The sequence below is a fragment of the Micromesistius poutassou genome (genome assembly GCF_964030765.1).
Source record: "Micromesistius poutassou genome assembly, chromosome: 9".
NCBI classification, from domain to species: Eukaryota; Metazoa; Chordata; class Actinopteri; order Gadiformes; family Gadidae; genus Micromesistius; species Micromesistius poutassou.
The window spans coordinates 10,909,036-10,936,624 of record NC_140279.1 but is presented as its reverse complement, the minus strand read 5'-3'; the positions used below and the strand labels follow the sequence as shown (position 1 = coordinate 10,936,624).

General features: G+C 51.3%; 2 protein-coding genes across 3 annotated transcripts; both read right to left on the bottom strand.

The window, feature by feature from the left end:
* Positions 1–22: 22 nt before the first annotated feature.
* On the bottom strand, positions 23–13,714 carry sap130a (Sin3A-associated protein a). The gene is made up of 21 exons (XM_084473393.1): positions 13,619–13,714; positions 12,431–12,555; positions 11,721–11,986; positions 11,177–11,338; positions 10,583–10,706; positions 10,099–10,217; positions 9,705–9,829; positions 8,480–8,627; positions 8,007–8,097; positions 7,703–7,801; positions 6,971–7,112; positions 6,623–6,732; positions 5,776–6,069; positions 5,035–5,203; positions 4,643–4,732; positions 3,947–4,320; positions 3,312–3,554; positions 2,722–2,847; positions 2,536–2,639; positions 2,153–2,269; positions 23–1,754 (listed from the first exon to the last, which is right to left on the bottom strand). Exons 2-21 carry the CDS (start codon positions 12,534–12,536, stop codon positions 1,596–1,598), a joined length of 3,168 nt encoding a protein of 1,055 aa, XP_084329519.1. The 5' UTR covers positions 12,537–12,555; positions 13,619–13,714; the 3' UTR covers positions 23–1,595.
* Positions 13,715–17,362: 3,648 nt separating this feature from the next.
* Positions 17,363–26,480, bottom strand: amotl2a (angiomotin like 2a). 2 transcript variants are annotated; one of them, XM_084472660.1, is made up of 11 exons: positions 26,308–26,480; positions 24,956–25,708; positions 24,097–24,334; positions 23,618–23,762; positions 23,400–23,492; positions 21,468–21,763; positions 20,914–21,107; positions 20,518–20,622; positions 20,126–20,325; positions 19,548–19,742; positions 17,363–19,335 (listed from the first exon to the last, which is right to left on the bottom strand). In XM_084472660.1, exons 2-11 carry the CDS (start codon positions 25,639–25,641, stop codon positions 19,253–19,255), a joined length of 2,235 nt encoding a protein of 744 aa, XP_084328786.1. In that variant the 5' UTR covers positions 25,642–25,708; positions 26,308–26,480; the 3' UTR covers positions 17,363–19,252. The 2 variants fall into 2 exon arrangements, with proteins under 2 accessions (XP_084328786.1, XP_084328787.1); XM_084472661.1 differs by having other exon boundaries at positions 20,914–21,104.
* Between the last annotated feature and the right edge of the window lie 1,109 nt (positions 26,481–27,589).

Below are 27,589 nucleotides of genomic sequence, written 5' to 3'. Positions count from 1 at the left end.
TATGTACAGCTCATCGTTCATACTCAAATATAATCACACCCTAAACAATAAAGTGTGTGTGTGTGTGTGTGTGTGTGTGTGTACACAAGTTCCTCGGACGGTCTCGGCATATTGTTGAAGTAGCTTTACTACAAGTACACAGGACAAGTAACAATGTACAACAGTTGGACGTCACCATGGTTACACCAGACCCCATCCTCGTCACCGCGGTTACGCTCAGCAGCCCCACAGGATGAAATGCTCCATTTAGTACAAAAAGAAAATAGATAATCAATTCAATGAAAAAAATAATAATACGCAAAAGAAGAAATCCAAAAGGACACATTTACAGTGTTACACATGAACACCAAGTCGTCCACCTGGCCCGCGGTAAAGACACACAACCCCCCCCTTAGGGCAGGTGGGGCTGACAGGACCAGAATCTACACTGCTGTCGCCCCCTCACCACGTCACCTCTTAACGGACACCTGGAAGTATTCCCTCAACCTAGTTCACTCACATCCTGTCTTCACTCTGAACCACCGGATGAACCTCCATGGACGCAATGTTTCCTGTATAAGAGCATGTTTTGGCGTGAGTGACTTTGGGTCTCTGAGCAGCGAGTCGCCCCGTTCTGAACAACATGGCGGCCTTCTTCATCGCTCTCTCCATCCATCTTGAGGACATCTGACGGGTTAAGGGAGGGCTGAGTGAGGAGATCTAAACGCAGTGTGAGGTGATGACCTGATCAGAGTACAGTCCTCCACCTCCACTCCCTCTCTGGGGGATTCATGTTAATATCTCTGGAGGCCGGTCTGCTGTCCTGCTCCCGTCTGTCAGTCTGTCCGATGGAACGAGAACATGAAGGCACGGATGAATGAGAAGAGCACATGGTTGAGACTCGAGTCTGCGCGTACGTACACGCATGGACAGAAATCCACACCGTGTTTTGAAGATTTCTATTAGATGATTTTCATATACTTCGTAAAACATCACTTTCCTGGCTTTAGAGTTGATATATGTTCTCCATTCTCTGGATACTGTGTGTGTACACACACACACACACACACACACACACACACACACACACACACACACACACACACACACACACACACACACACACACACACACACACACACACACACACACACTCTCTCAAGCACACGCACTTTCACACACACAAAGAATCACTACATAAATATATCCTTTCCTACAGGGTTCCACTGAAACAGACATTCTCTACTACTGTTAGTTTATAGGGATGAAGGGGAGAGGGGAGAGGGGGAGAGAGAGAGGATTTTGAAAATATAAAAAGAGAAAGAGCGTCCGTGTCTGTAATGTTCATTGAGGACCGGCTCCAGGTGTGGTGAGGTGGGGGGGGGGGGGGGGGGCAGTTCACCTGGAGAGGAGGGCGGGGTCTCTCTCCCTCTCTCAGGCAGGCAGCTCAGCCCCGTGGGGGGGGGGGGGGGTGGGGGGGGATTGTACGTAGCTCGACATAGCACCAGATTCTCAGCAGCTCCTGGAAGAAGAAGATGACATGGCGCACCCCTGTGGCGACGCCCCGGCCCCTGGCCCCGCCCCTCAGGCGATGCTCCAGCCCCTGGCCCCGCCCCTCAGGCGCGCTCCTTGCGTTTGAGCTTGGAGGACTTCTTGACATTGCCATTCTTGTTGAGCAGCTTGAGGACCTTGTCCTTGTGGTCCAGGACCTTCATCATGGTGTCCCGGGCCTCCGTCACCTGGTCCATCACCAGCTTGCAGCGCTGCATGTTGCCCTGAGGAGAGCACATGGCACCGTTGTGTTAAGGGGGACGCAAATCCTGACAGCTGACAAATATTAAACTACAGATTAATTCACAATATAATCAGTTTACTTCAAATAAAATGACCCATATTTACAATAATAATAAACGATAAATATTAAGTCCAGAGTTGAGGTGTGTGTGACCAAGTATGTGCGTGTCTTTTAAGGTGTGTGTCTTTTAAGGTGTGTGTGTGTGTGTGTGTGTGTGTGTGTGTGTGTGTGTGTGTGTGTGTGTGTGTGTGTGTGTGTGTGTGTGTGTGTGTGTGTGTGTCTTTTAAGGTGAGTGAGTGAGTAATATGTGTGTGTCCATGTGTGTGTATCCAGGTGTGTATGTTCAGGGGAGTGTGTGTCCAGGTGTGTCCTCCTCACCTGGATGAGCTCGTTGATGCGGTGCATGTCGTCGTCCGAGGCGGCCGCCCTCTTCTTGGGCATCAGTCCCTCCTGCAGGCCGGACAGACGGCTGTACACGTCGTGCTCCAGACTAGACTGAAGAACAGCAGCAGGACAGGACAGGGTCAGCACCACACCAGACACAGTAGGCTTCAAACAGCGTTATTTTAACCACAGGTGTGTTGGGGGTCAGGTCTACAGGTGAGGTGGGGGTCAGGTCTACAGGTGAGGTGGGGGTCAGGTCTACAGGTGTGCTGGGGGTCAGGTCTACATGTGAGGTGGGGGTCAGGTCCACAGGTGTGCTGGGGGTCAGGTCCACAGGTGTGCTGAGGGTCAGGTCTACAGGTATGGTGGGGACTCACCAGTTGTCTGAGCTGCGCAGCACATAGGTGGATCTTCCAACCCTGAGCTCTGCAGGCCACGCCCCTCTGGTTGGCCATCTCCTGCAGAGATCCCTTCTTCTCCTCTACAGAGAGAAGAACCCGTCAGAGCCTGGTCTAGTCCAGCATCACGGATCAAAACAAACACACTACAGGAGACAGACTGACCTTTGACCCGGATGTCGCTGTAGCGTTGGAAGTGGTGGTAGGCGGCTTTCCAGGGGTTTCTATAGTGACGCAGCAGAGTGACAGGGGGGCGGGGCTTCACCGGAACGTATCGCACTCCTTCCTCGTCTGGACACACACAAACACACAAACGTCAGCAACACAACACTACACATGGATAGATGAACCTACCAACATTGACTGTCCCAACTGGTAGGCTGACCCCGTCCCTCTCCGGTGCAGGTGAGCGGAGGTGATGAATGCAGTAGCACGTGTTTCACCCATAGAGGGAGCCATCGAATTCTAACTCGTCTTCAAGTGTTGTTCAAATTCAATTCAATTTTATTTCTAAAGCCCTTCAACACAGGAACAGTTCCAAAGGGCTTAACAGGCCGTATTTTTATGACACCCCCCTGACCCTAGCCCCCTCATTAGCAAGGAAGAAATCTCGAGTGCAATGGGCGCCATAATTGACAGACAGACAGACGGACATACAAAACTTTAAATCGGGGATTGGCCGGTTTGGTCGTCGTTGGGGTTTGGTTCACCCTTGGACCAGGTGGGAGGGGCGGGGGTAGACGTCCACTACTCACCCACGTACTCCCGGGGCGGGGACTCGCGTCGCTCGGCGCGGCCTGTGATTGGCCGGCCCAGGCCGCGCTCCTCGTCCGTGGAGTTGGTCTCCACCATTTCGCTCTCCTCCGTGGAGATTACGTGCTGCTGCTTACGGGGCTTCTTGCGCGGCGACGCCCCTGGGAGGAGCTCCCCGGGCGGGGGGCCGCAGAGCGACGAGGACCCGTGTCCCCCCATGCCCGACGCACCGCTCACGTTAGGACCTGGGGACAGTGGGTCACATGGTTGCCTCTACACATCCACAATACTAGACCTTTAATACTAGGATCTATAATACAACTACACCTTTAATACTAGACCAACCACACTAGACCTACAACACAAGACCTTCAAAACTACAATCTATAGTACTACCACATTAGACCTTCCACAATAGTACTTCAATACTCGACCAACCCATGAGACCTTCAATACTAGAATCCATAATAGTAGAATCTATATTACACCTTTAATACGAGACCTTCTATACTTCACCTTTAATACTATAATAGTAGACCTTCAACACAAGACCTTCAATACTATAATACTAGACCTTCAGAGGTCATTTCGCTTTACGATAAAGACCACGGGACCAGAGGAGGAGCCGTCCACTCACCGGGATGCGAGTTGTCCAGAGGCTCCGCCTCCTGCTTGATCTTGACCTCGGGGCAGAGGGCGCCGGCAGGCGTGCTGCTGGCGGCCGGCTGCGTAGGCGAGGCCACCGTGTTGGCCATGGAGGCGGTCACCGGTGGCGAGACGGCCATGTTGGCGGGCATCATGGCGGACAGGACCGCCGAGGGTTGGGAGGAGGAGGAGGGAGGGGGGCCGACGGCGGGCGGGGCCTGGGACAGGTGCTGGGCGGGGGAGGACGCCACCGCCTGCTGCTGCTGAAGCTGCTGGAGCTCTGCCCCCTGCTGGGAGGGCAGGGCTTCCACCGCCGCCATGACAGGCGGCGCCATGGCAACGTGGACCTCGGCCTTGGGCTTCAGCCTGAGAGAGAGAGAGAGAGAGAGAGAGAGAGAGAGAGAGAGAGAGAGAGAGAGAGAGAGAGAGAGAGAGAGAGAGAGAGAGAGAGAGAGAGAGAGAGAGAGAGAGAGAGAGAGAGAGAGAGAGAGAGAGAGACAGAGAGAGAGGTCAGAGGTCAGTCATTCACAATACCTCGTCTGCTGGATGGATATAGGTGATGGATGAAGGAGATGAAGGAGGGGGGTGAAGGATGGTGAAGACGAAGGTAGTAGGAGATAAAGGATATGAAGGAGATGATGTCGGGATGGATATAGGATACTATTGCCGTATGAGGATTGACACTCACCCTGACGGCCTGGGAGACCCCGCCCCCCTCACGGACCCCTCTAACCGGCCAGCGTTGGGCTCCCCCGACATCAGGTTCTTACGCACACACCTGGAACCAAGAGGGTCGTTACACATGGCACAAGGAACGGAACCTCCTCTTCCAGTCCAGATGGCCAGGCCTGACCTTCCACCCTCCCCCCCGCACCATCAGCATCCAGGGACCGCAGACATCCCCTGATCGAGGTCAGACCTGTACACCTCACACACGCCCTGACCCAGGTCAGACCTGTACACCTCACACAGGCCCTGACCCAGGTCAGATGGGATCACCTCACAGATGTGCTCTACCCACTCATCTCTAATGAGACGATGAGGTTGCTACAAACGCCTGTCACTCAGCGCAGTACTCACCCGTCATTGGTGGGCTTCTTGCGCAGGATGCTGGGCCGGGGGGAGGAGGCTAGCGTGGGGGCCCCGCCCACCCCCTGGGTGTGGGCCTGCACCATGGTGGCCACGGGCTGCGTGCCGCCGAACGTGCTGCAGATAGTGCTCGCCACGAAGCCGTCCGCCAGAACCATGCCTGAGACGGAGACGAGGGTTAGACGAGGGCGGGACTGCAGGCAGACGAGTGCCTCGCAATCTGTCTCAATGTAAGAATGCAACCTTAAAGCTCCAGCGTGGAGGATTTAGTGCCATCTAGTGGTGAGGTTGCAGATGGCGCCCAACTGATCAGGTAGTGTGGAATCGTTTTGTGTTTTAATCTTCTTGTCAAATGTATCGCTGTGATTCAAATGAGTAAACACATTACCCTTGTTCAACCCTTTGTATTTCATGAAAAGTACAATATATATTACGTTTGATTGATTGACCGACCATCAATGTTAAAGGAAAGCAAACTGAAAACCAAACCACAGTGGCTGTTTCTGATTGGCTCAAATAGGAGGGCCACTATTTTTCCCACTGTGTTCATAACCATGTGTGACATCCTGGTTCCTCACTCCTCAGGGCTACACCCAGTGTTCCCTGTGTGTGTGTGTGTGTGTGTGTGTGTGTGTGTGTGTGTGTGTGTGTGTGTGTGTGTGTGTGTGTGTGTGTGTGTGTGTGTGTGTGTGTGTGACTGGTCTTGTCTTGTCGTGGTGGCGGAGGTCTCACCAGGCTTGGCGTCCATCGGCTGCTGGTTCTGCTGCTGGGTGACGAGGGGGCCCTGCTGGAGGCCCTGGGCGGTGGTGATGGAGGCCCCCGCGTGCAGCCCCTGCACCCCGATGGGCGTGGGCTGGAGCCCCTGTGCTGTGAGGGCCCCCGGCTGGAGGCCCTGGGGCCCGATCTGGGGTGACTGGAGGCCGATGCGGTCCACGGCCATCAGCTGCATGGGGTTGAGGTGGACTGTGGTGGCCACGCCCACGCCGGCAGGGGTCGGCAGGGCGGAGCTAGGGGCCTGCGGGGTCACTGAGCCGGGGAGGGAAAGGTCAAAAGGTCAGAATGGGGTTGAAAGGGTTGCTGGTTTTTTTTTTTTTTTTTCAAAATCTGCCCAACTTTTGAATGAAGCACTTCTAACATTAACGTCTAACCCTAAACCTGCTGAATGACCTGTATGCATGTACTGTCTAACCCCTACCTGCTCCCTAATGACCCATCTCTGCACTGTCTAACCCCTACCTGCTCCTTAATGACAGGTCTCTGTACTGTCTAATCCCTACCTGCTCCTTAATGAACTGTCTCTGTACTGTCTAATCCCTACCTGCTCCTTAATGACCTGTCTCTGTACTGTCTAATCCCTACCTGCTCCTTAATGAACTGTCTCTGTACTGTCTAATCCCTACCTGCTCCTTAATGACCTGTCTCTGTACTGTCTAATCCATAACCTGCTCCTTAATGACTCGTCTCTGTATTCACTCCAAGCCTCTCTGGATATTAAACCCCTGCTAGATGATCAGATCATGAGCAGTAAGAGGAGGGTACTGGTTATCACGACGGGGGGGGGGGAGGGGGGTGTACTCACCGGGATACTGGCGGAGGGTGGGCACGGAGCTGGTGATGGGGGTGTAGGTGTGGTACGGAGTAGAGGAGTAGGCGGGCAGGAAGTACTGGAACTGAACCGGGACCGATGACCTGCAGGAGGAGGGCATTGAACAGAGTCAGTCGTTTTGAACAGAGAGGATCCACAGGCAGGAGTGACAGCACAGGTTACACAAGACAAGGGGTCTAGGGGTCTGCCAAACTACTACCCCCTAGCTGTGGTCAAATCCCTGAAAACTACAGCTGTAAAATCACTGTGAACCTCTTTGTATATTTACAATTCCTAAACAGCTCCTCCTCCTCCTCCTACACCACCTCCACCTCCTCTCACCTGTTGTCGCTGCGGGCCTCCATGGTGACGGCGCTGGGGGAGGAGCGATGGCCCGGGATGGGGATGAGGTTGGTTCTCTCCCCGGCGTAGTCCGGCTGCACGCGGGGCGACGTGTGGGCGATGGGCTGCGGGACCACCTTGGCTGGGGAGGAGAACATATAATATATATATATAACATACTGTTTGCATCATCTATTAGACATTATCGATAACAAACACTGTTTATATCATGTATTAGTCTTTGTCAGTTATCACTGCATGATAACTGTTTATATCATGTGTTGGTCACGTATAGGTCGTTATCATTCATCAACGCACTAAAGAGTAACACTCTTTATAGACTGTGGTAAAACCATTTCTTCTAAGTGATTGAGGGTCGTAGTTCTCTTTAGAACCACACAGTGTGTAGAATTGGTCCAAAAAAATATTCTTCCTCAATCGTCCCTCAAGCCCTCAGAGTGGGGTTTCTATATCTTCACCCATTAATAAAACTCTGTTCAAGTTAACAGAAACAGTTCCCCTCCAAAAACAAATACCAGCTGTAGAGGCTGAAATCAGCCCACCAAACCAGGGGAACCCAAGGACATGGAAAAAGCTTTTTCATTTGCAAGTAGACCAGGTAGCTGTTAGTCTCTGGTTGTATGTGGACCAGGAAGTAAAATCATCACCAACTGGTAGCGGTGAGTCTATGGTACCATGTGTGACGTGTGGACCAGGAAGTAAACCACTCACCGACTGGGATGGCGGAGGTGGTAGCCGCCGTGGCGTGGGAGGAATGCGACGCCATCGTCATGGTTACGATGGTGTTGCTGGTCATCTGAGAGTGCGGGGCTGGCGGAGAAACAGGAAGAGTGATGGATCAGTCAGGCTACGTTGTTTGTTTACAGAAAGCTGTGTTCTCAACTTGGACATAACCTCTTCTCATGGTTACTAATATTGACTATTGGACTGGGTTTTCATGATACGGCAATATCTTCATTTCATGACAGTTAACAATAACGGCGCCCGCCCAGCCCCAGTATGCTGGCAGGCGTACCCATGGTGGTGGTGGATGGCACGGCGTTGGTGGCCACGATGGGAGCCACCGTAGCGGCAGCCATCGGGGTCATGGTGCTGAAGATAGACTTCTGCAGAGAGGGACCAGAGACACTGTGTTAGAGCAAGAATCAGTCACCCAAATAGAATTGACCCTGAACGACCCATCTGTGGTGATGTACCATCGCAAATAAGGTGCTTATACGGAGCAATAGACAATACGTCTGAAAACTAAAATCTGGGAACAAGATTTACAGAAAATGCTAGCAATATGCTGGGATTTTGCTAGCAGTATGCTAGTTGGCAAAAGGTAGCATCAGCTCAGCTCAGGGCCTGTGTGAGGTGTACAGGTCTGACCTGGGTCATGGTGACTGTGAGGTGTACACATCTGACCTGGGTCAGGGCCTGTGTGAGGTTTACCCCATGTGTGAGGTGTTCACATCTGACCTGGGTCAGGGTGTGTGTGAGGTATACCTGGGTCAGGGCGTGGGGCTGCTGGGGCTTGGAGCCTCCGAGGGCGGGGTGCGAGGGCAGTGTGATGCGAGTGGTGGCGTCGCGGGACGTCTGCGGCCGCTGGATGCTGATGGTGGCAGGGGGAGGGTGGATCGTCAGGCCTGGCCGTCTGGACCGGAGGAGGATAGAGATGGGAGATCAGGACTAGGGATGTCACGAGAACCGATACTTCAGTACCAAGTCGATACCAAAATTCTAAAAACGTGACGGTACTCGTTTTTCTTAGTACCGTAGTCAATTCCTCCGGACGTCACGTGAGCAACATATACACCTACACGGGAACATGGGAGACGGCAACTGCAGCTGCAGCGAGTGCGACGGCTCCGCCTCGACTCGTCGATAAAAAGAATAACAAGGGTCGTGTCTGGAAGTACTTTGCGTTTGGAACGCTGCGCCGCGCGACTGTTTCAGACGGGACCCGTTTCAATGTTGCGCTTCTAAACACTAAACACAGCATGGTACGACTGCTAATACGGCGCGGTACCGAGCGGTTGAAAACAATGTTGGCGTCTCCTGTGGCTGCCTTGCGCACCTGTGTTATATTACTTAATATTAGGTTGGAAGTTATGTTTTAAACCCCGCCATGCACGCAAGTGTAAACGCGAGCCGCATAGCTGCATGACTGCCTGCTTTCAGCTCGTATTTTCTTATTTTTTTTATTACTTGAACGCTACACTGTTCTGTTCACTGTACTTTTTTTGTAATGTTTAAATGTTTTTAATAAATGAGTGTATGTTGAAGTACATGGGATTTATTGTTTTGTTTTTGACCGTGGTATCGAATTGGGTATCGAGAATCATGGAATTTCACTGGTATTGGTATCGACTACTAAATTTCTGGTATTGTGACATCCCTAATCAGGACACACGATAGGGGTATGTGAGGAATTTCAGAGTGTTTTTTGTATCGACTACGTACACAAAAAAATCCCTCCTTAGTCAAACATGAGAAAAACACTAACAAAATTTATAAATCTGAATAGTAACATGCAAGTTTGCTTGTACACATGCCCACTAACCCTGTTCACTGAATTTCCCCATTAAATGTTCCTGTTGGATGTCAACACCATCATTAGTATTAAACCTTCCTTAGTTCTCTCCCAAAAACGTTTTATGCTGTGGAAAGGGTTGCTAGGCTTGAATAAAAACATGAGAACCAAGGTACAGTAGGAAGCCGGGGTACGTACCCGTGAACCATGTCAGCAGCTTGGGTCACGGCGGGGTTGATGACCGGAGACTGAGTCCTGCTGGCCGAGATGGGGGCGACCACGGTGGGCAGCACGGCCGTCGTGGTGGTGATGGGGGGGCGGGTCTGTGGGGACAGAGGCGGTGTCACGGCAACAGAGCTGTGGATGCTATCGGACTGTTCCTCCTGGTACCACGGTAACAGAGCTGCCGTCGCTATCCGACTGTACCTCCTGGTACCATGGTAACAAAGTGGTTAATAGACAAATTCGGCATTATTGCTTTCATTAAACAGTTTGTATTGGGTTCACTGTATCGTTATGTCATATTGAGTCATATTGGAGTTGGTTGAGTCAGTGTTGCTGAGCTTCTATTGGGAGTATCAAAAAACAATACCCTGATTGTATCGAGGTGGATGATGTGCGGCACGTTGCCCTGACCCTGACCGGAGTTGGTTCCGGTCGTGGGCCGTAGGACCGTCTTGGGGCCTGACATCGCCGCTGCTGCAGCTGCACCTGGAGGAACGCAGGAAGAATATGGGTTAATCAGAGGCAGGAGGACTACAAGAACCACAAGAACTATACCAGCAGAGAGCAACAATTACATTAACCATGAGAACTACAAGCCCCACAAGACATTAACCATAACTACAATAATAACATACATTAAAAACAAGAACTACAGTACAATAACCATAAAAAACTATATTAACCAAAGGCAGTAAAAGAACCACAAGTATCAACTACAGCAGGATGGTGAGGCAACACTTAACCAAACGGTCCACTACCAAGGCCGCGGGCGTAAGGTAAGGTTAAGTGTACCCAATGAACCTGATGTCAGAGTGCGGTGTGGTGTGAGATGGTCATGAGGTCACGCCTACCGCGGGGGAGGTGGGAGCTGAAGGTCTGCTGTGGGACGGCCGAGGTCCCGATCTGCACCGGTGTTCCGCTGCGGATGATCTGGATGTTGGCCGACATCAGCTGGTGGAGGTTACTGGAGTGGCCCTGGGGACAGAACACCAGGGGGTCAGCGAACACGCAAACACACCCAGCACCGACGCCTCACCTGCTCCTCAAGGGGAACCGCCACGCTGTGGAACACGCTTTGTTCTACTGTAAGAGAGTACTGAGAGTCTTGAGTGACATTGTGGTTGACTCTGTTTTGCTTTCAATGTCTGCTCCTCCAGGTTCCCTCAGCTCCTCTGCCAATGACCTCCTTATGGTTCCTAAGGAGAGGACTTAGGAACTATGACCTAGGACCTGCGACCTGCGACCGCTGAGGAGGTGGGCAGCATTTAGAGTCTACGGTCGTCAACATATCTTTAAACTAAAACTAAAAACATGGACAAGGAAAAGCTTCCTTGTTTCTTCTTCTCATGAGAATGTTCTCAATCTAGCTGTCAAATGTTTCTCGAAGAATATTCCTGATTTTGTGTTGTTTTTAGTATGAAACACATGCTGACACGCAGGCTCACCTGTTGGCCGCTGATGGTTGCCACGGGGATGGAGGGGGTGGGAGGGATGCTGCTCTCCATGGTGACGGTGAGGTTGCTAGGCACCTTTGAGGGTGTGGAGTGGTGGGTCTGGTTGGAGGCGGGCGCTGGGGCGATGAGACGGCTTGGCATGGGGGGCTTCAGCTGCAGAAAGACACACAGGTACATGAGGACCCCGTCATCACACACATGCTTTTATCCAAAGCTACGGACAGTGAATTGGTTTTAAATACATGACATTAAGGAGCAGCTTAGGTTAATATAGTTCTTACGGTTGTTGTTAATTGACTGTAGTTCTTGTGTTTAATGTAGTTTGTTTTGAATGTAGTCATTATGGTTAAGGTAGTTCTTGCGGGTCTCGTAGCTCTTAGGTTAGGGGGCATCTTGCTCAAGGTTGCCTACCGGTGGACTACGATAAGTGGGCAAACCTAATACCTTTCGGCTGGGGTTGACCACCATAACTATCACTCCTAATAATGCTTACTAAACACAGACACTAAAGGTGACCAGCAGAGGGGGTCCCTACCTTCACCGGTCCCTCACTCAGGCTGGGGGGCTGGCCCTGGGGCAGGTGGACCGGGGCGGCGGACACTGTCACCGGGGTGCCCGGCTGGATGGGGATGGGCTGGGCAGCGGTCTGGGGCGGGCCGTGCGTCTGCACCTGGGGGTAGGGTCTCACCACCACCGTCTCCTGCTTATCGTCCCGGAAGGCCAGCGACCCCCCACCCCCGCCGGGGGGGTGGTCATGGGCGGCATGGTCTCCGTCACGGCCCCCCTCCAGGTCTCCTCCAGCTAAAGATGGGAAAAACAACATGTGAAAGATGGCAGGGGCAGGCACACAGCAGAGAGAGAGAGACAGCTGATAGCAACATATGAGAGGATTATGAGGATAGGATGCCCACTTACACCCCCCCACACCCCTTTTACACACTTATTCTATGTTATACATCCTGGCACTTAATGTACACACTTATTGTATATCCTTCCACTTAAAAATAGTACTTAGCATTGTGTAGCATCTTATCCTAGCTATCTTTGTTGTTTACAGGGAATGGGTTAACCTAGTGATTGTTGGTGCTTGGCGTTTGGTTCTACGAACATCCTTACTGTACAGACAGCGATATGCTTTTGTTTCACTTTCTTCTGACAAATGGACTTATTGTAAGTTACTTTGGATAAAAGCGTCTGCTAAATGCCCTCGATGTAAATCTAAACGTAAATGATGGGGTTCCCTACCTTGTTGGCCTTGCTGGTTCACGGGGACCAGGTTTCCCCCACCCGGGATCTGGGGTCCTCCGGTGGAGCCCGGCATGCCGTGTCTGGGGAACTGCTGGGAGCTCATCTCATTAGTCGGTTAGGATCTGGAAAATACAAGTCGATCGTTAACATCGACAGTTTTTAACTTTCATTTGAGTTAAAAGATAACCACGGAGGCCTACGGGCAAACGGTACTCGTCGACAGAAACTACAAGCGCTCATATCAACCTCCCGAATCGATATTCGCATCAGCGTGTTTTCTAACAGATTCATCGCCAGCTTTCCGAGCCAACAAGAAACCAGAGTGCAAGACAGACTGCATTTTGTTAAATTCACACTCAGATGTTCCCTCGGTTGACTCTAGGCCATGCCCCACAGCAACTCGAAGGGAACACACAGCGATTCATCCAACTCGCTGTTAGTCCGCATCCAGAGTGGATCATACGATTGTCGCTGCGCGGGTTGAAGGGGTAACTTGGCCGGGGGACACGGTCAGCGTCCTGGGGGGGGGGGGGGGGGGCGGTTAGTGTCCTGGGGGGGGGGGGGACACGGTCAGGGTCCTGGGGGGAGGGGGGGACACGGTCAGGGTCCTGGGGGGAGGGGGGGACACGGTCAGGGTCCTGGGGGTCGTCCCCCCAAAAAAAACCGTCACGACGTCAATACATTCAACTGCTGATCTGTGTAATATTACACATCGATAGTGACCGTCAGACAATCGACAAAGTGAAGACCCCACACACACACACACACACACACACACACACACACACACACACACACACACACACACACACACACACACACACACACACACACACACACACACACACACACACACACACACACACACACACACACACACACACAGCCTCGGCGTCGCTCACTGCAGACGCTCTCTAAAGCCACAACACTGTCAATAACGATGCTGAATGATAATAGTGTGATATTAGTGCAGGTGAACCCTGCTCTGGGACATCTGAAGGACAATAGTGTGATATTAGTGCAGGGAGACCCTGCTCTGGGTTAGCTCGTTAGCATACGAGCTAACGCTAGGCTCGCTAAACACCGCCTGCTTCAAACGCGTTTTAAACTCTGCCTAGAATCAAAGGACTGCCGCCCCACACACGCTACGCATCTACACGGCTTCACACTCTGCACACATAGTACCTTTTGATGGAGAAATCGGGGCCGAAGTTGCTTTTTTAAATCTCAATGTTTTTCCATTCGCCTTTTCTCTTTTTTTCCGCAACATGTAAGCCGGAAGAGCAATCGGGAAGTAACAAACCTCCCCCGTTGAAATCGACCAATGAGAGCGCATCGTCGCGGGTCTTTGACCAATCGGCAGGCCGGTTGGAGATTGGCCCCGCCTCCGCCGGAGACGGCGAGTCAACTCGTCAACTCACAACAGCAGAAGAAGAATGGAGCGGCTGCTCTATTAACTCCTTTATTCAAAAAACAAGATGATTCACCTGATTTTAACGATTATTTCGGACGCATGAGAAGAAGTGCCTCGATAGGATATACACTTTTGAATCCTCTATAAAGAGGAGGATCGTAAATGGACTGCATTTATATAGTGCTTTTCTAACCAGTGGCCACTCAAAGCGCTTTACAATACTGCCTAACATTCATCCATTAATGCACACATTCACACACCGACGGACGTGTCAACCATGCAAGGCAACAGCCAGCTCGTCGAGAGCACTCATGGTAAGGTGTCTTGCTCAGGGACACCCCGACACTCAGCTAGAAGGAACCGGGGATCGAACTAGCAACCTCCCGGTTACTAGCTAACACGCTCTACCTCCTGAGCCACATGCCGCCCGTTAAGTCAAAGCTGAGAGCTGTCAGAGTCAGTGCCTCCACAGCGACACTAGAAGGCGGTAGACGCATGTTTATATCAATGTATGTTACGCTTACACACAAGACGGACTTGATTGTAGGCCTATTTTATGGGTTCAGTTATTCATCATTAAAGTGACTAGGACTATAAGTCATGTAAAAAAAAAGTCTTTGCTTTGTTGTCTCATAGAGGTGTTGATACAGCCGTGATGGAGGTGTGAATCAGTTGGAGAAGTTTAGACGTGCGGTGACGTACAGGGTAAACTACAACAACGGACACACATCTCCAAGCCACATTGTGACTCAGGCTTATCAGCCAGAGCAGACGTGTGTGTGTGTGTGTGTGTGTGTGTGTGTGTGTGTGTGTGTGTGTGTGTGTGTGTGTGTGTGTGTGTGTGTGTGTGTGTGTGTGTGTGTGTGTGTGTGTGTGTGTGTGTGTGTGTGTGTGTGTGTGTGTGTGTGTGTGTGTGTGTGTGTGTGTGTGTGTCAAGTTTCCGAGGTTAGCTGACGAGCTAACCACAGGCTGGTGATGGATAATAAACTGCTCTCCCAGATCGTTAGTCCTACCGCAGCCACCCCAGGTGGTGGTGAGGGCCCGGTTCCCATGGCGAGAAGGTGACTAGCAGGCAGGCTACAACTACATTCAGCAGACACTTTTATCCAGAGGCTTTTACCAGGAGTTCAGATGCAGGTGATTGAGGAGCAGAAGGAAGATATATTTGTGTGTGTTTTCCTCCACACGGGTTTGGAAATTAGATGAAAATATATATAGTTCAGTATCTGTATCACAACTACAGCCTCAAAGAGATAGACACCCCCTCATCATAAACCCCAAAAAAAAGCTTATTCAGCTCTTGATTGAAAAATAAAGAAAAAAAATGAAAAGCTAGCGATGATTCTTGGCTATTCTAACAAGGATGACAACAACAAAGGGACCAGTATGCGTACAACCAACGCACAACGTCAGACGATCCGTACAAGTGGACAAACCGTCCCCACGGCGGTGACGGTCACCCAGAGCCACCGATGACCGACACCAGGTAACACCTGGGAGGGATGTCGGTCCTAGAATCAAAGGCAGCCCTTGGTCCACGGTGTCGTCTTACCGGAGCTCCAGAGAGCAAACCCCCGCAAAAGCAGAAGACGGTGCCCGGATTTATGTGGAAAAGTGTGTGTGTGTGTGGGTGGGGGGGCGGCGGGGGCGCATTCCAAGGCTTCTCCAGGCAGGAAGTTTTGGAATCTCCATGGAAATTGAGGCAAAACACAGCAGATCCTCAAGTTATTTTTCCAAGAATTTCTCCCAGGCTCCGGTACAAAAATGTGCTCAAGAAGAGGTCCACAATATCTCTCCTCTTCAGAGTGTTGCTGTTCGACCGTGTTGAAGCACCGATATAAATAAAGCTGCAATATAAAAACCACAAACTACAGAGGAAGGTCTAATGCATCTGATGAAACCAGGGAAAACAAATAAAAGTGAGGTATTATACACACCGGGGTCCCTTTGTATAAACACCATCTTTATTGGCCGTTTAAAGGCTGCGGGGGAAGTGGTTTTATAAGCAAACTAGCCTCTCTGCTGTGATCCGTCTTTACATGGCAGGCTGGCTCATAACACCTCGGAATCCATCGTAGATGTCCAGCCTGACAGATTTACAGTCTTATGATAATAATCGGCACATGCCATGTCCAACTACGGTCAAGGTTGTCAGTGTACCGCTTGTAATAAGGTCCAGAGGCTGGGGTGATGGATGCTGAGGCCCACACTGACAGGAAGTTGACCTGTGACAAACTCAACAAAAACTCAAGGAAAATGAAAACTATTTGATCAAGAGGCAAATTAAAAATCAGAATGAAACTGTTGCACATCCGAGGAACTGGTGAAATGACTGAACAATAACAGGATTATAGAGACACAGTGAGTAGCATGCAAAGCTAGGTCACGAGTACTGTTACAGTTAATTTATGTACTGTACAGTTCAAGTGATGAACAATTAAAGAACTGAACAGTTCAAGTACTATAAGTACTACTAATATTTAAAATAGTTGCAGTTGAAGTAGGCTACTGTATATTATTATAACTGTACAATAAGGAAGCCCAGTTTAAGTTTTGCACAGATAACGCGGGCTCTCTACATTCCTGCATTCTGTGGTATGCACTGAGGCCCCCATCACTTTGGCAGGTAGATGATTTAAAGAGCTGCTCTGAACGCTTAAATCAAACCTGAGGGACAGCGCTACGCGTGGCGGGCAGAGGGTACTGCACAGGTCATTTATGATCAGCCTCAAATGATTCAATGTGTGACTTCACTTGGAGCGAATTTGAAACAACCAGCAACACACTACAACGCTGTTGCTGTTTGGTCCAGGACTTCTCGACATTAATTCACATATGGATGAGATTTTTTTCAAAACGTGAATCATTCTCAGCTCCACAGTAACCGCAAAATGTCTGACCCCGTGGTAGTTCACATCCGCCTTGGAAAAGGTATTTAAAATACACAGTCATCTTTATTGTTCCTCCTGCTCGGAGCTGTTAGAAATGGACCTCACTCGCCGCAGGGCGAACCCGTGGAGAAAAGGGAAGTCCGAGGGCCGAGGCATTCAAGGAATGTCCTGCTCTCAGGCAAACGGGGAGGCGAGAGGAAGCGAAAATGTTTACATTGAAAGTCAAGGTTCGCTGGAAGGGAGCGCTGAGCGCGCCGCCGACAGGGGGGCCATGAGGACGCGCCGCGAGGACGAGCGCTACAAGCACCACAAGCACCACAATGTCTGAGGACTAGTCAACCTTCTTGGAATATGTGACACATGGCCAGAATAAATAGTGGTTTCGCAAGGCTTATCGTTGTTAACGTCAGAACTACTGGCATCTGTTTTTTTCCTTCCTAAAATAAGTTGGGTAATTTTAGGAGGTTTCTTGCCAACTTTGAAACGGCTCATGTCATGGCAGAGGTCTTCTTCATTAAGGCAAAGGTTAAGAGAATGTATGAGGAAACAGACGAACCTGAGCTAGTCTGCACGTACGAAAGGAATGCAAGAGACACGTATTAAGGAACATATATTAAGGATTTTTATTCTATGAAAAGTGAAATGTTATTGGCATATACAAAAATTCCATAGCAAAATGTTCACAGCAACGTCTTAATGGGCCATCCAGCCATTACAAGGCCACCGAATAATAACTTGATTTTGTATATTGTCCACGAATAATTTAAGGAGAAAAGGAAGTTTTCTTTGGCATCAAAAATAGAAAACAAAATATAAAAAACAACACAATATATTAACATCTCTCACTTCGAACAACCCTGAATGTAAACAGAGTGTAAATAGCAATATGGGGAGATTTTAGAACCAACTGAAATCAGCTACTTCAGCGTTGACCAGCAACACTTAGCAGAAGACCACACTGGTTTGGAAGGGGACCACCAGTGACCACAGTACACCCCATGGAGTATGCAGAGGTGTCCACGTGTGTATTCTGATAGCACTACAGTTGCCATAAACCATAAACAAACACTTTTAAAAAACAAGTGTAGTTGTGTCTAGTGTGGAATTCTCTTGCAACCGCCTGAAGGGATGAAATACTAGATTTACATACTGATGGTCGATTGTTATTCCCCTCTAAAAATAGATCAACACATCAGAAACCCTGGAATGCTCCCGTTAAACAGAGCCCGACTAAATTGGTGTTCCTGCGCATAAAGACCCATACATTCAGCATTCACGGGACATTAAATAGGGGCGATCGCCCAGAGCTCATTCTTAGCCGCGGTAGCGCAGCGCATTCTCATGTGATAGGAAAAGCAGCAGCAGCATCGCGTCTCGTTTAAAAACACAGTGACGATGACAGAGCAGGGCAGGGAGAGAGCTCAAGATAGACATGCCATTTCTACCCTGCTTATAAATAATGTGGAGGAGAAACATGTGGGTGGGAGCCGGCTACCGACCAGGGTGTCTAGCTAAAGTCTTCCTCAACAGTAAGGCAGGGGGAGCAGCAGCCATGCCCAGAATGTGCACCATTTTAACAAGGGGTGAGGGTCACCTCTTTAGATAGCCCTTTTTCTTTAATGGGTGCGCTCCCTCACTGAGGAATGTGAGCAGATTAGCTGTAGCGTGTCGGGAGGGCAGGGTGGAATGCGGCCCATCGGTGATCACAGGCCCCATTACATTAACCCAGGATTTTCAAAATTAGAGCCCCACGAACAAACTCCAGCCCCCGTTAAGAGATGCGTTCGCAAGACTGCGCCTTAAATAAAGAACAGTATGTTCCCTGCCTACAGGGAGCTTAAATAGCTAACAGCTTAAATAACTTAGATACGGGGCGAGCCCGGGGGATAATGGCCTGATGTGCCTGTTTAGGGGAGTCGTCGTAATCCTGTAACCTTGAATGTAAACGTGGTCGTACGAGGCGGGTCAGGAGGAGAGAGCTCAGACCGACGGGGGCAGGGAGAGAAGCAGAGCTGGGTAGAAGTGAGACATCTCTTGTTTTCCATTAAAAAAGTAAATGGCCGAGCTAGACTCAGTCAGGAGCAGCACTTCATATAAATAAAAACATACATTAACAACAACACGTGGCACGAAATTTGAAAAAACAACCACAACAAATATATTAACAGATGGCTCCGATTCCTATACCCTGCCCCATGGCAGGTCGTTCCACTGGAGAACCTTCTAGAACCCCATCACCATGGGAACCGGCAGGCATCGAGCGCTCAGCCCCACGGTCCTTAATCGTGAACCGTCCCGGGTTCCTCTCCCCGTCTTCCACGACGGCCGATGCGGTCCACTGCCCGACCGGGCTGTGCAGACCTGCTGTAGTCCAGAAGTCTGGTCCACATGACCCACAGGTCGGCCCTTGACTCCCCATCGTCAGGGGAGTACGGGGGAACACCGTCACCAGGGGTCTCTCTAGAGTCCTCCCTGTAAGACCTCCACCCCAGCTGGGGACACCTGGTTCACCCTCTAGATGAGGATCTCCACCACGTCGGAGTCCGGGCAGCTGAGGTTCATGAAGGTCTTGAGCGGTGCCTTCAGCCCCTGCAGGTCTGCATGGTGGGAAGAGAAGGACACACTGTTAGAGAACAGAGCAGTCTTTGGTGGGAATGCTCCTCTAGCGTTCCTCTTATACTCTAAATAGAGGCAAAGCCCAGAGGGAACCGCACAGAGATCCGAAGCGAGGCAACAGCTCACAAGCGACTTAGGGGAAACGTTTCTTAGTTTTGCTGTTGGAGCTAGCTTAGTATGAAGGTGTATTCACCTGAGAGAGATGCAGAGTGAGCCTCTGTAGCAGCAAGCTTGCTTGAGTCCCTGATGGCTTGGGTTCCCTGGGAAAAGGTGGAGGTGGAGATGTAGGAACTCTGGGTAATGGAGTCCTGGCTCAGGCCCGAGGTGCCCTTTGAGCCCCTGGAGTAAAGCATCGCTTCACACGTCTGCTCGTCCCAGAGACCCTTCCCTGCGCAGACAGAAAAAGAGGAGACTGCTTAATGACCCTGGAACATCTTCAACACACACACACACACACACACACATACACACCGCCCAAACATCTGCTCCGGAGACCTCATTCCACCACCACTATTCCGGGGCTGGAGACGCCATATACATTTCAGTTTAAAAACACACGTCTATTTGGAGGGGGGGGTGCAAAACTCATCGGCCCCTCCTCTTTATTTATACTTTTGTATTTTTTTAGAAGCTGCACATTCTGTCTGGCGGCGCTGGCCTGTCTACCAGTTGTCCCCCCGTCGCTTTTTTGGGATTCGTGGATTCTTTCCCCGGCATTGCTCGAATAGGCCCCCTTAAAACCAAACTGTTTTAAACTCTGGGATGACTTACCCTTTCCCTTGGTGAGGTCAGCCAGGCTGCCGCTGCCGCTGCCGCCACCGCCGCTGCCTACGGCGTTGATGGAGGCCGGGACGGAGCGGGCCAGACGGAGACCTTGCCTCTCCGGGCGACCCAACTCCCAACCGGACCTCTGCTGGAGAACCTGGATCACAGCGTCCTTCTCCAGGAGCTGAGAGTGGAGTGCTCGGATCCTGAAACACAACGGAAACAAAACAAAAACACACCCATGAGCACACGTCCACCATCATGGTCGACGTTCTCCACGAGGGAGAGAGAAGCTACCCCATCCGGAGGGCTTTGAACCCACTGACACAGACAGACTCACTGACATTAGAATTGTTGTTGAGCGCAAGCGATCACGAGCGAGCGGAATGTGCACCTACCGGTTTTTCATCTCCTGCTGTCTTGGGCTCTGCGAGGAGGGCAGTGTCTCGTTGAAGCTGCTGTTGGGAGAGCTGCCTGGAGTGTGGTTGATGATTGTAGTGTCTCTGTGGGCAAAACAACCACAAATCCAGACATTAAAACCCTTGTTTCATGGCGTTGGTTTCAACCAACCATTCATCCGTGTTGCACTGCAACTCACAATTACAGCCATTTCTAACACTCTACCAAATACATTTCTGAAAGATTAAATTGTTAAATTGTTGTTTTTTTTAACTTGATGAATCAAGGACTAAAAGATTCCAGCGATTAATTGATTAAGTGATCTATCGTCTAACGGCTAAGACACTCCCCCAACGGGTCCCCCAGGTGATTGACGGCCGGCCGTAGCGTCTTACCTCTGCGCGGCGGCAGTGGCGGCGGCGTCCATGGCGAACTGCCGCATGGTGCTCTCCTCCAGGTACTTCTGCTCCCACTTGGTGATGTCCGCCTCTAGCGCCAGCACCCGTTCCTCGCGCTCCCGGAGCTGCTGCTGCAGGCGGGACCAGTTCAGCAGCTGGTCCGCTGGGCCAGTGCCCTGGGACTGGGTCTGCTGGCAGAGGGGGAGGGAGGACGTTAGACATTAGACTCTTTCCTAACTGTCTTTCCTGTCCTGTCCACCAAGTCCTATACAAACATCCTCAAACTTCACTAACCTAAATGCTCTTTAATCGTTAATTCACTACTCCCAACTGTCTATCAATGATTTGGATTAGAAGTCTAAGATCTTGAAGAACACACACCGTTCTATGGAACATGTCCATTACTTTCTGGGTCCTGAGACAAACCCCTGTTCTAGGGAACTATGTTCCCTCTACTTCCTCCCAGAATGAGATGTTCTCTAGCCCAGAATGAGATGTTCTGTGACCACCAGGGTCGAGGTGGTGGTGGTGGTGATGATGGTGGTCCTCACCTGCTGGGCTCTCAGGCTTTTCAGCTCCTGCTCCAGCCTGGTGCGTAGCCGCAGCTCCAGGGTCTCCCTCTTCTCACAGGCGGCCTGCAGCTGGGCCAGGCTGCCCTGGAGCCGCTCCACTTTGGACACGTAGGCCCTCTTTCTCTGGAGCTCCTCCTCCAACGCCAGGCTGCGGCTCTGGGCCAGCGCCAGGGCCTTCTCCAGGGCCTCGCGCCGCCGCGCCCACTCCTCGCCCGACGCACGCAGGTGCTGCACCTGGCGCTCCACGCGCTCACGTTCCCGCTGCTGCTCCTCATCTGGGGAGGAGGAGAAAGGGAGGAGGAAAGGGGAGGAGAAGGAGGTTAGTTGAATGATGGAGCAAATATTTTCTTGTGAAGAATACGGTCAGGAGATTAACATCTGAGGTTGAAGGTGGAGGGATTTGCATGGCTGTTGCTGAGGTAGAGGGAATGTGGTGCAGGGATGAGGAATGGTCCATTTGGCACTCAGGGGTCAAGCGGGCCCATAAGGAGAGTCCTAGCGCCAACCGTCTCCTTACTGGAATGCGGACCAACGAGGGAAATTTACAAAAACTTCAGGGAATGCAGCCCAGAGCTTTTCATTTTCTTTATTTTCGTAAGACTCACAAGGAGGGCCAATGTGAGAATTCTCCAAATTGTGATCCACTGAGTCGCGGTAATCCATCTCATTAATGCTAACCACAAAGAAGAACTCCCCTACCCCCTCCACTATCGCTGAGGTATTCAGTGTTTGGCAGGAGGAGGATCTTCCAGCGCTGGCCTACCCGCTGACGACTGGGACGGATTACACAAGAGAGCACATGCCATTCCTCTGATCTACCACACACACACACACACACACACACACACACACACACACACACACACACACACACACACACACACACACACACACACACACACACACACACACACACACACACACACACACACACACACACACACACACACGGCTGTAGCGCGAGCGGCCCGGAGCGACTGCGAGTCGTTACCCAGGAGAGGGACAGAACCCCAGCATACGTTTTCATTATTCCCACATTCCTGGACGCGCCGTCTAATGGCTAACACAGGGAGAGTGTGTGTTTAATGCAGCGGCTCCACCAAACGGGTCATGTGTGATTGATTATGGAATTATGGAGTCGTTTGGTGGGGGAAATAAAGCAGAAAAACAACAGTTTAAAGTGGTCTCTGTGGACATCGCCTCGTTAAGGCGTTTTTTAAGAAACGTGTTCTCCATCTCCCCAGTTAAATACGTCAACTAACGATCCTCCACACTGGGTCGTTCTCCGCACGCTGTGCAGAAATGTACTCTGATAAGCGTTCCTTAAGGTATTCGTCTGTTGGCGAACAGCCGTGCCCTGGTTTGGCACCGAGGCTCAAGCTTTGGACCGAAACCCCCAACAGCTCCCCGTCCCCTGAGGTGAGGAAATGCCCAAACATGGCGAGGTGTTCTCTGGCGTTCCAGAGGTCATGTTGAGCCTGGATGTCTTGGACGCCAGGCCTGCTGGTTCCCCCGAGGGAACACAGGGGGAGGGGGGTCATGTAACTCTGAGCGGGGGAGGGGGGGGGGGGGAGGCATTCCCCGTAGCAGAACAGCGTGAAATACCTGGAGCGAAGAGAGGGGCGAAGGTAGTGGGGGTAAGGGGCTCTGGAATCCAGACAGCAGTTTACTGCCCTGCTCATAAAAGATGGCTGCCGGTTTAGTGGGGTGAGGTACGGCTGTCGTGTGTCACCGTCGTAGCCACGCTAACGACCGGTTCAAACACTCGTCAATGTTTATCGGACTCCCAATTATTTTTGCTTTTGGCGTCGTGAAAACCGTTTACTACGCGACCCGGTCGGACCTTTTCGACGAGAGAGGAGAGAAGGTGATGTAGATGTAGGAAAGAGGGGTGATGTTTTCTCAACTCACTTTGCTCGAGGAGTTTGGTGAAGATGTGCTGCTTCTGCTCCGTGGACTCCACCTCCGTCGCCAGACGCTGTCTCGACGCCGTCTCCAGGCGATCTACAGAAACATTGTAGAAAAGAAAACCCGTCAGCAGCGTTTACAGACAAACGTGTGGTTGACTCAAACAAAGACGAGACGCGTGGACCGGGCGGAGGTCTCCACGGCGGGAGGGGGGGCCGTACCTCTGAGGTCTCGGTTGAAGTCGTGCAGCCGTTTGATCTCGGCCTCCATCTTGTTCCTCATGGTCTTCTCCAGAGCCTCCCTCTTGGCGGAGCCGTTCATCAGCGTGTCGTACGCCTCCGAGATCCGGTGGATCTCCAGCTCCAACTGAAGGAGGAGGTGGAGATGTTTACTCTTTATTCGTTTAGCAGAAGCTTCTATCGGGATTGACTAAAAGTGATTTCAGATAGAAGTACAGAGAGAAGACATGAAGCAGCAGGTAGGAGTTAGACAGTACAGAAACAGGTCATTAAGCAGCAGGTAGGGGTTAGGGGTCATCTTGCTCTAGGCTGCGGACATCTGGGATGGAACCCAGAATCTTTAGACTGGTAGTCATAACCACCAGACCATCCAGGAATAAAACCCATCAGCCTCTGTTCCCAGATCGTATTCCAGGGGGCTGTGGTTCTGCTCAACACGTTCTCCTCCTCCTCCTCCTTACCTTCTGTAGGCGGGCGGTCTTCTCCACATGGACCTCCACCTCCTGGCGTAGTCGCTCGTTCTCGCGGAGCAGCACGTCCATCTGGGCCGCGTCGCCGCTGACGCCGCCGCACTGCATGCTGGGTATCCTGACGCCTGCACCAGCGAAGTAGGGGTCTGAGCCGCCGGAGCCCCCGGCCGTGTGGTGGTAGACCCCCCCGTGAGCACCATGGGACAGCTGGGGTGGAGCCGACACAAACCTGCAGAAGCACCAGAGATGATGAGTCAGCGACCACAGAGTGGAGACGAGTTTAGAGTCAGAGAACGCTCTGCCGTTAGTCACCAGGACAGCCTGGGGGGGGGCCTTCTGGGGGCTAGACTGTCTGGGTCTGGAACACGCGTTCCCTGGCATGCAGAGCATCAGGGTATGAGGAGAGAGAACAAACGATCAGCAGGTATGGAGCCCAGTCGCCCAGACACCATCTGCTGCGTCTGTGTGTTCCGTACATGCTGCATACGTGTTGAATGTCTCATACATAGCAGTCGTGTTGGTACACGATACGTGTTGAATGTGCTACATAAGTGTTTCAGGGCCCGCGCTGGGAGCGGAACCATAAGTATATGTTAGCTATGAATTATGCGACGCTATTAGGAACAGCTCTGCTGGGAGTCGGGGATATGTTAAATATGTGCTGGGTTTGAATTATATAATACTAATATATTCATACCTGTGCCTGGAGTTTAGTCGCAAGTATATGTTTATTTATGTGCTGCGTATTAATTATATAATACTAATATATTCAAACCTGTGCCTGGAGTTGAGTCACGAGTATATGTTAAATAAGTGTTGCATAATATTTGTATACTGGTAATAGTCTTACCTGTGCTGGGAGTTGAAGGGTGGGGGTGGGTCTCTGTACTGGTGGCCCTGCTCCTCTGACCGGCTCAGCATGTATCCTGGGAGCCGGACACAGAAGGGGTATTCCGGCGGGGGGGCACGGCTCTCGGGCCCCATGGCGGGGGGCCCCGCGGGGTACAGCTGGGGGTAGCTGCTGGAGGAGCTCATGGGGGTCTGGGGGTCCCGGGGAAGAGCGTGGTTCCTCTCCAGCGAGAGCTGCATCAGCCTCTCGCTCAGGGAGCGTGCGTGCTCCCGCTTCAGGTCCCAGGGCCCCGCGGGGGGCTGGGGGCCCGGGTGCTGGGCACTGCGGTACTGGGAGTGGGCTTTGGCCTCCTCGTAGGAGGGCAGCTCCTCGCCGTGCAGCTGGTACAGGTGCTGGCAGGCGACCGGGCCCTCCGAGAGGAGGAGGTCCCCGCGGTGCTCCTGGCCCTGGGGCTCCTGGCGCGTGGACATGTGGACGTATTTGGGGGGCTCCTCCAGCGTCAGACTCTCCAGCGAGGAGCGGGGGCTGCCGGTGCCGCCGCCGCTGCTGTTGCTGCTGCCGCTGCCGCCGCGCAGGGCCTGCTGCTGGATGGCCAGCAGGGTGCGCGTGTCCGCCCGGTTCCCCAGGCGGAGCTGCTCCTGGATCAGGCGGTGCAGGACCGTGCTCGACTCCTCGGCGGTTCTCATCTCGGTCGGTTTGTAGGGTTGAGGGTTGTGGGCTGTGAGGACGGCTGTGGTGTTGGGTTAACACGGGCTGGGGAAACATGAGGATCGCTACGGGTTACAAATACATACGAGGATGCTGTGATGTTTCCATTTGTGAAATACGAACTCAATCCACACCAATATTACTAATAATGTAGAGAAATGTTAGAACTGAACTGGACCTTTGCACTAATTTAAGTTAAAGTTTAATCGGACATAATTCGAGTTCAGACGGATAAACATAAAGCGATTAAAATACCAATCATAAGATAGTACAAAAACAATAGCGAACCTGGACAATCCAGTCCATCGTGTAAGGTTCCCCACATAAACGTGTTAAAGTGTAGGCTACACATAGATAAGGCTGATCAGCCCGACATGTGCACCAGGGGCCATTGTTTTTGTGTACATCTCTAGTAGACGGTATTCACATCTCCTCACATGACGACCGAAACACACACACACACACACTGGGCTTTACTGGGATCAAACCATGGACAAGGTCTCACATAGTAATAGTCAAACAGACGTCAATAATCCTCGATCGGAGACTTTATATCGATGAGGATGTGAGCCTAGTCTATGCGTAAAGCGAACACCAGTGTTCAACGCTTCAACGAAACAAAACGCAAATCCGAAATAACTCACCCCAATCAAAGTTCAAAACTCATCCCGGACGGAAAATATCCTCGTTATAAACTCCCTCCGCAAACACGATACAAATAAAAACACAGTGAATAAGGTCCCTCTGAGGATACGAGTGTACAAGTGTCCCGTGTTGCTGAGCGGTTCAGTAGGGAGCAGCGTGTGCGCTCCACGGCTCTCTGAGGCAGACTGGCTCACGACGCGCTCTGAGCGCACTGATAACTGAGGGCTGATTGTTCTGAGTGGGAATGCGAGGAATGCCAGAGCCGCGAGTCCCGGAGGGGTCCGAGCGAGGCAGGCAGAGGGGGAGAGAAGGGGGAGAGAGGGGGAGTGGGGGAGGGAAGGGGCCGGGCGTCTCAGCTGGTCGCCTGTGTCATGTTAAGCAGCTAGTTGTTGTTCTGCTGCACAATAGAGTGGATAAACTATGAGGAGGAGGAGGGTCAGGAGCCGTTTTTATAAAACACCATTTCTAAAGAGGAGATTTAATGTGCAAACAAACGCTTTTTATTTCTTTATTTCTTTTTCGTTCTTCCTCACCTCATGACTTCATAGAGCACCTAAGCTGCCCTTTATTTAAATTATTTAAAAGCAAAATTCTTCCTCATTCTCTCTAGTTGTATCAAGACTTCGACTTCCTACTATATATATATATATATATATATATATATATATATATATATATATATAGCATTTGGCTGCAATTCATTCTATCATTTACTTTCTTCCTCTGCCTCTCCATCACTCTCTGATGAAATGAGCTCTCTTCATTGCTTTGAAACTCAGCTGTTAACCGCTTAACCCCACATTATAGCAGTATATAACATAATAAACATATCATACGGTAATATACATACAGCAGCCCTACATTATGACTCCTCTGTCTCAGACAGGGAGGAGAGCCGGTCAGGTAGGGTCCTGATTGGACCGAGGCCTGCCGGTCAGGGAGGGTCCTGATTGGACCATGGCCTCATGCTCCTGTAGTATTGTGTTTGTATGCTGGTCAATATTTAAGCTGCAGCCCGTGTCTCTTAATTTCTGTGTGTGTGTGTGTGTGTGTGTGTGTGTGTTGTGTTTGTGTGTGTGGATGGGGGCTGATTAGGGTGTGTGTGTGTGTGTGTGTGTGTGTGTGTGTGCATGTGTGTGTGTGACACGGGCAGGGTGTGTGCGCGGCACGCTGCCTGCCAGCTGTCCAGACCAGACACCCCCCACGGCCCCCCCTAACGAGGCTGAGAGGCTGAGAGGCCGTATTGTTCTCCTGGAGCATACGTGACAGAGCCACCATCTG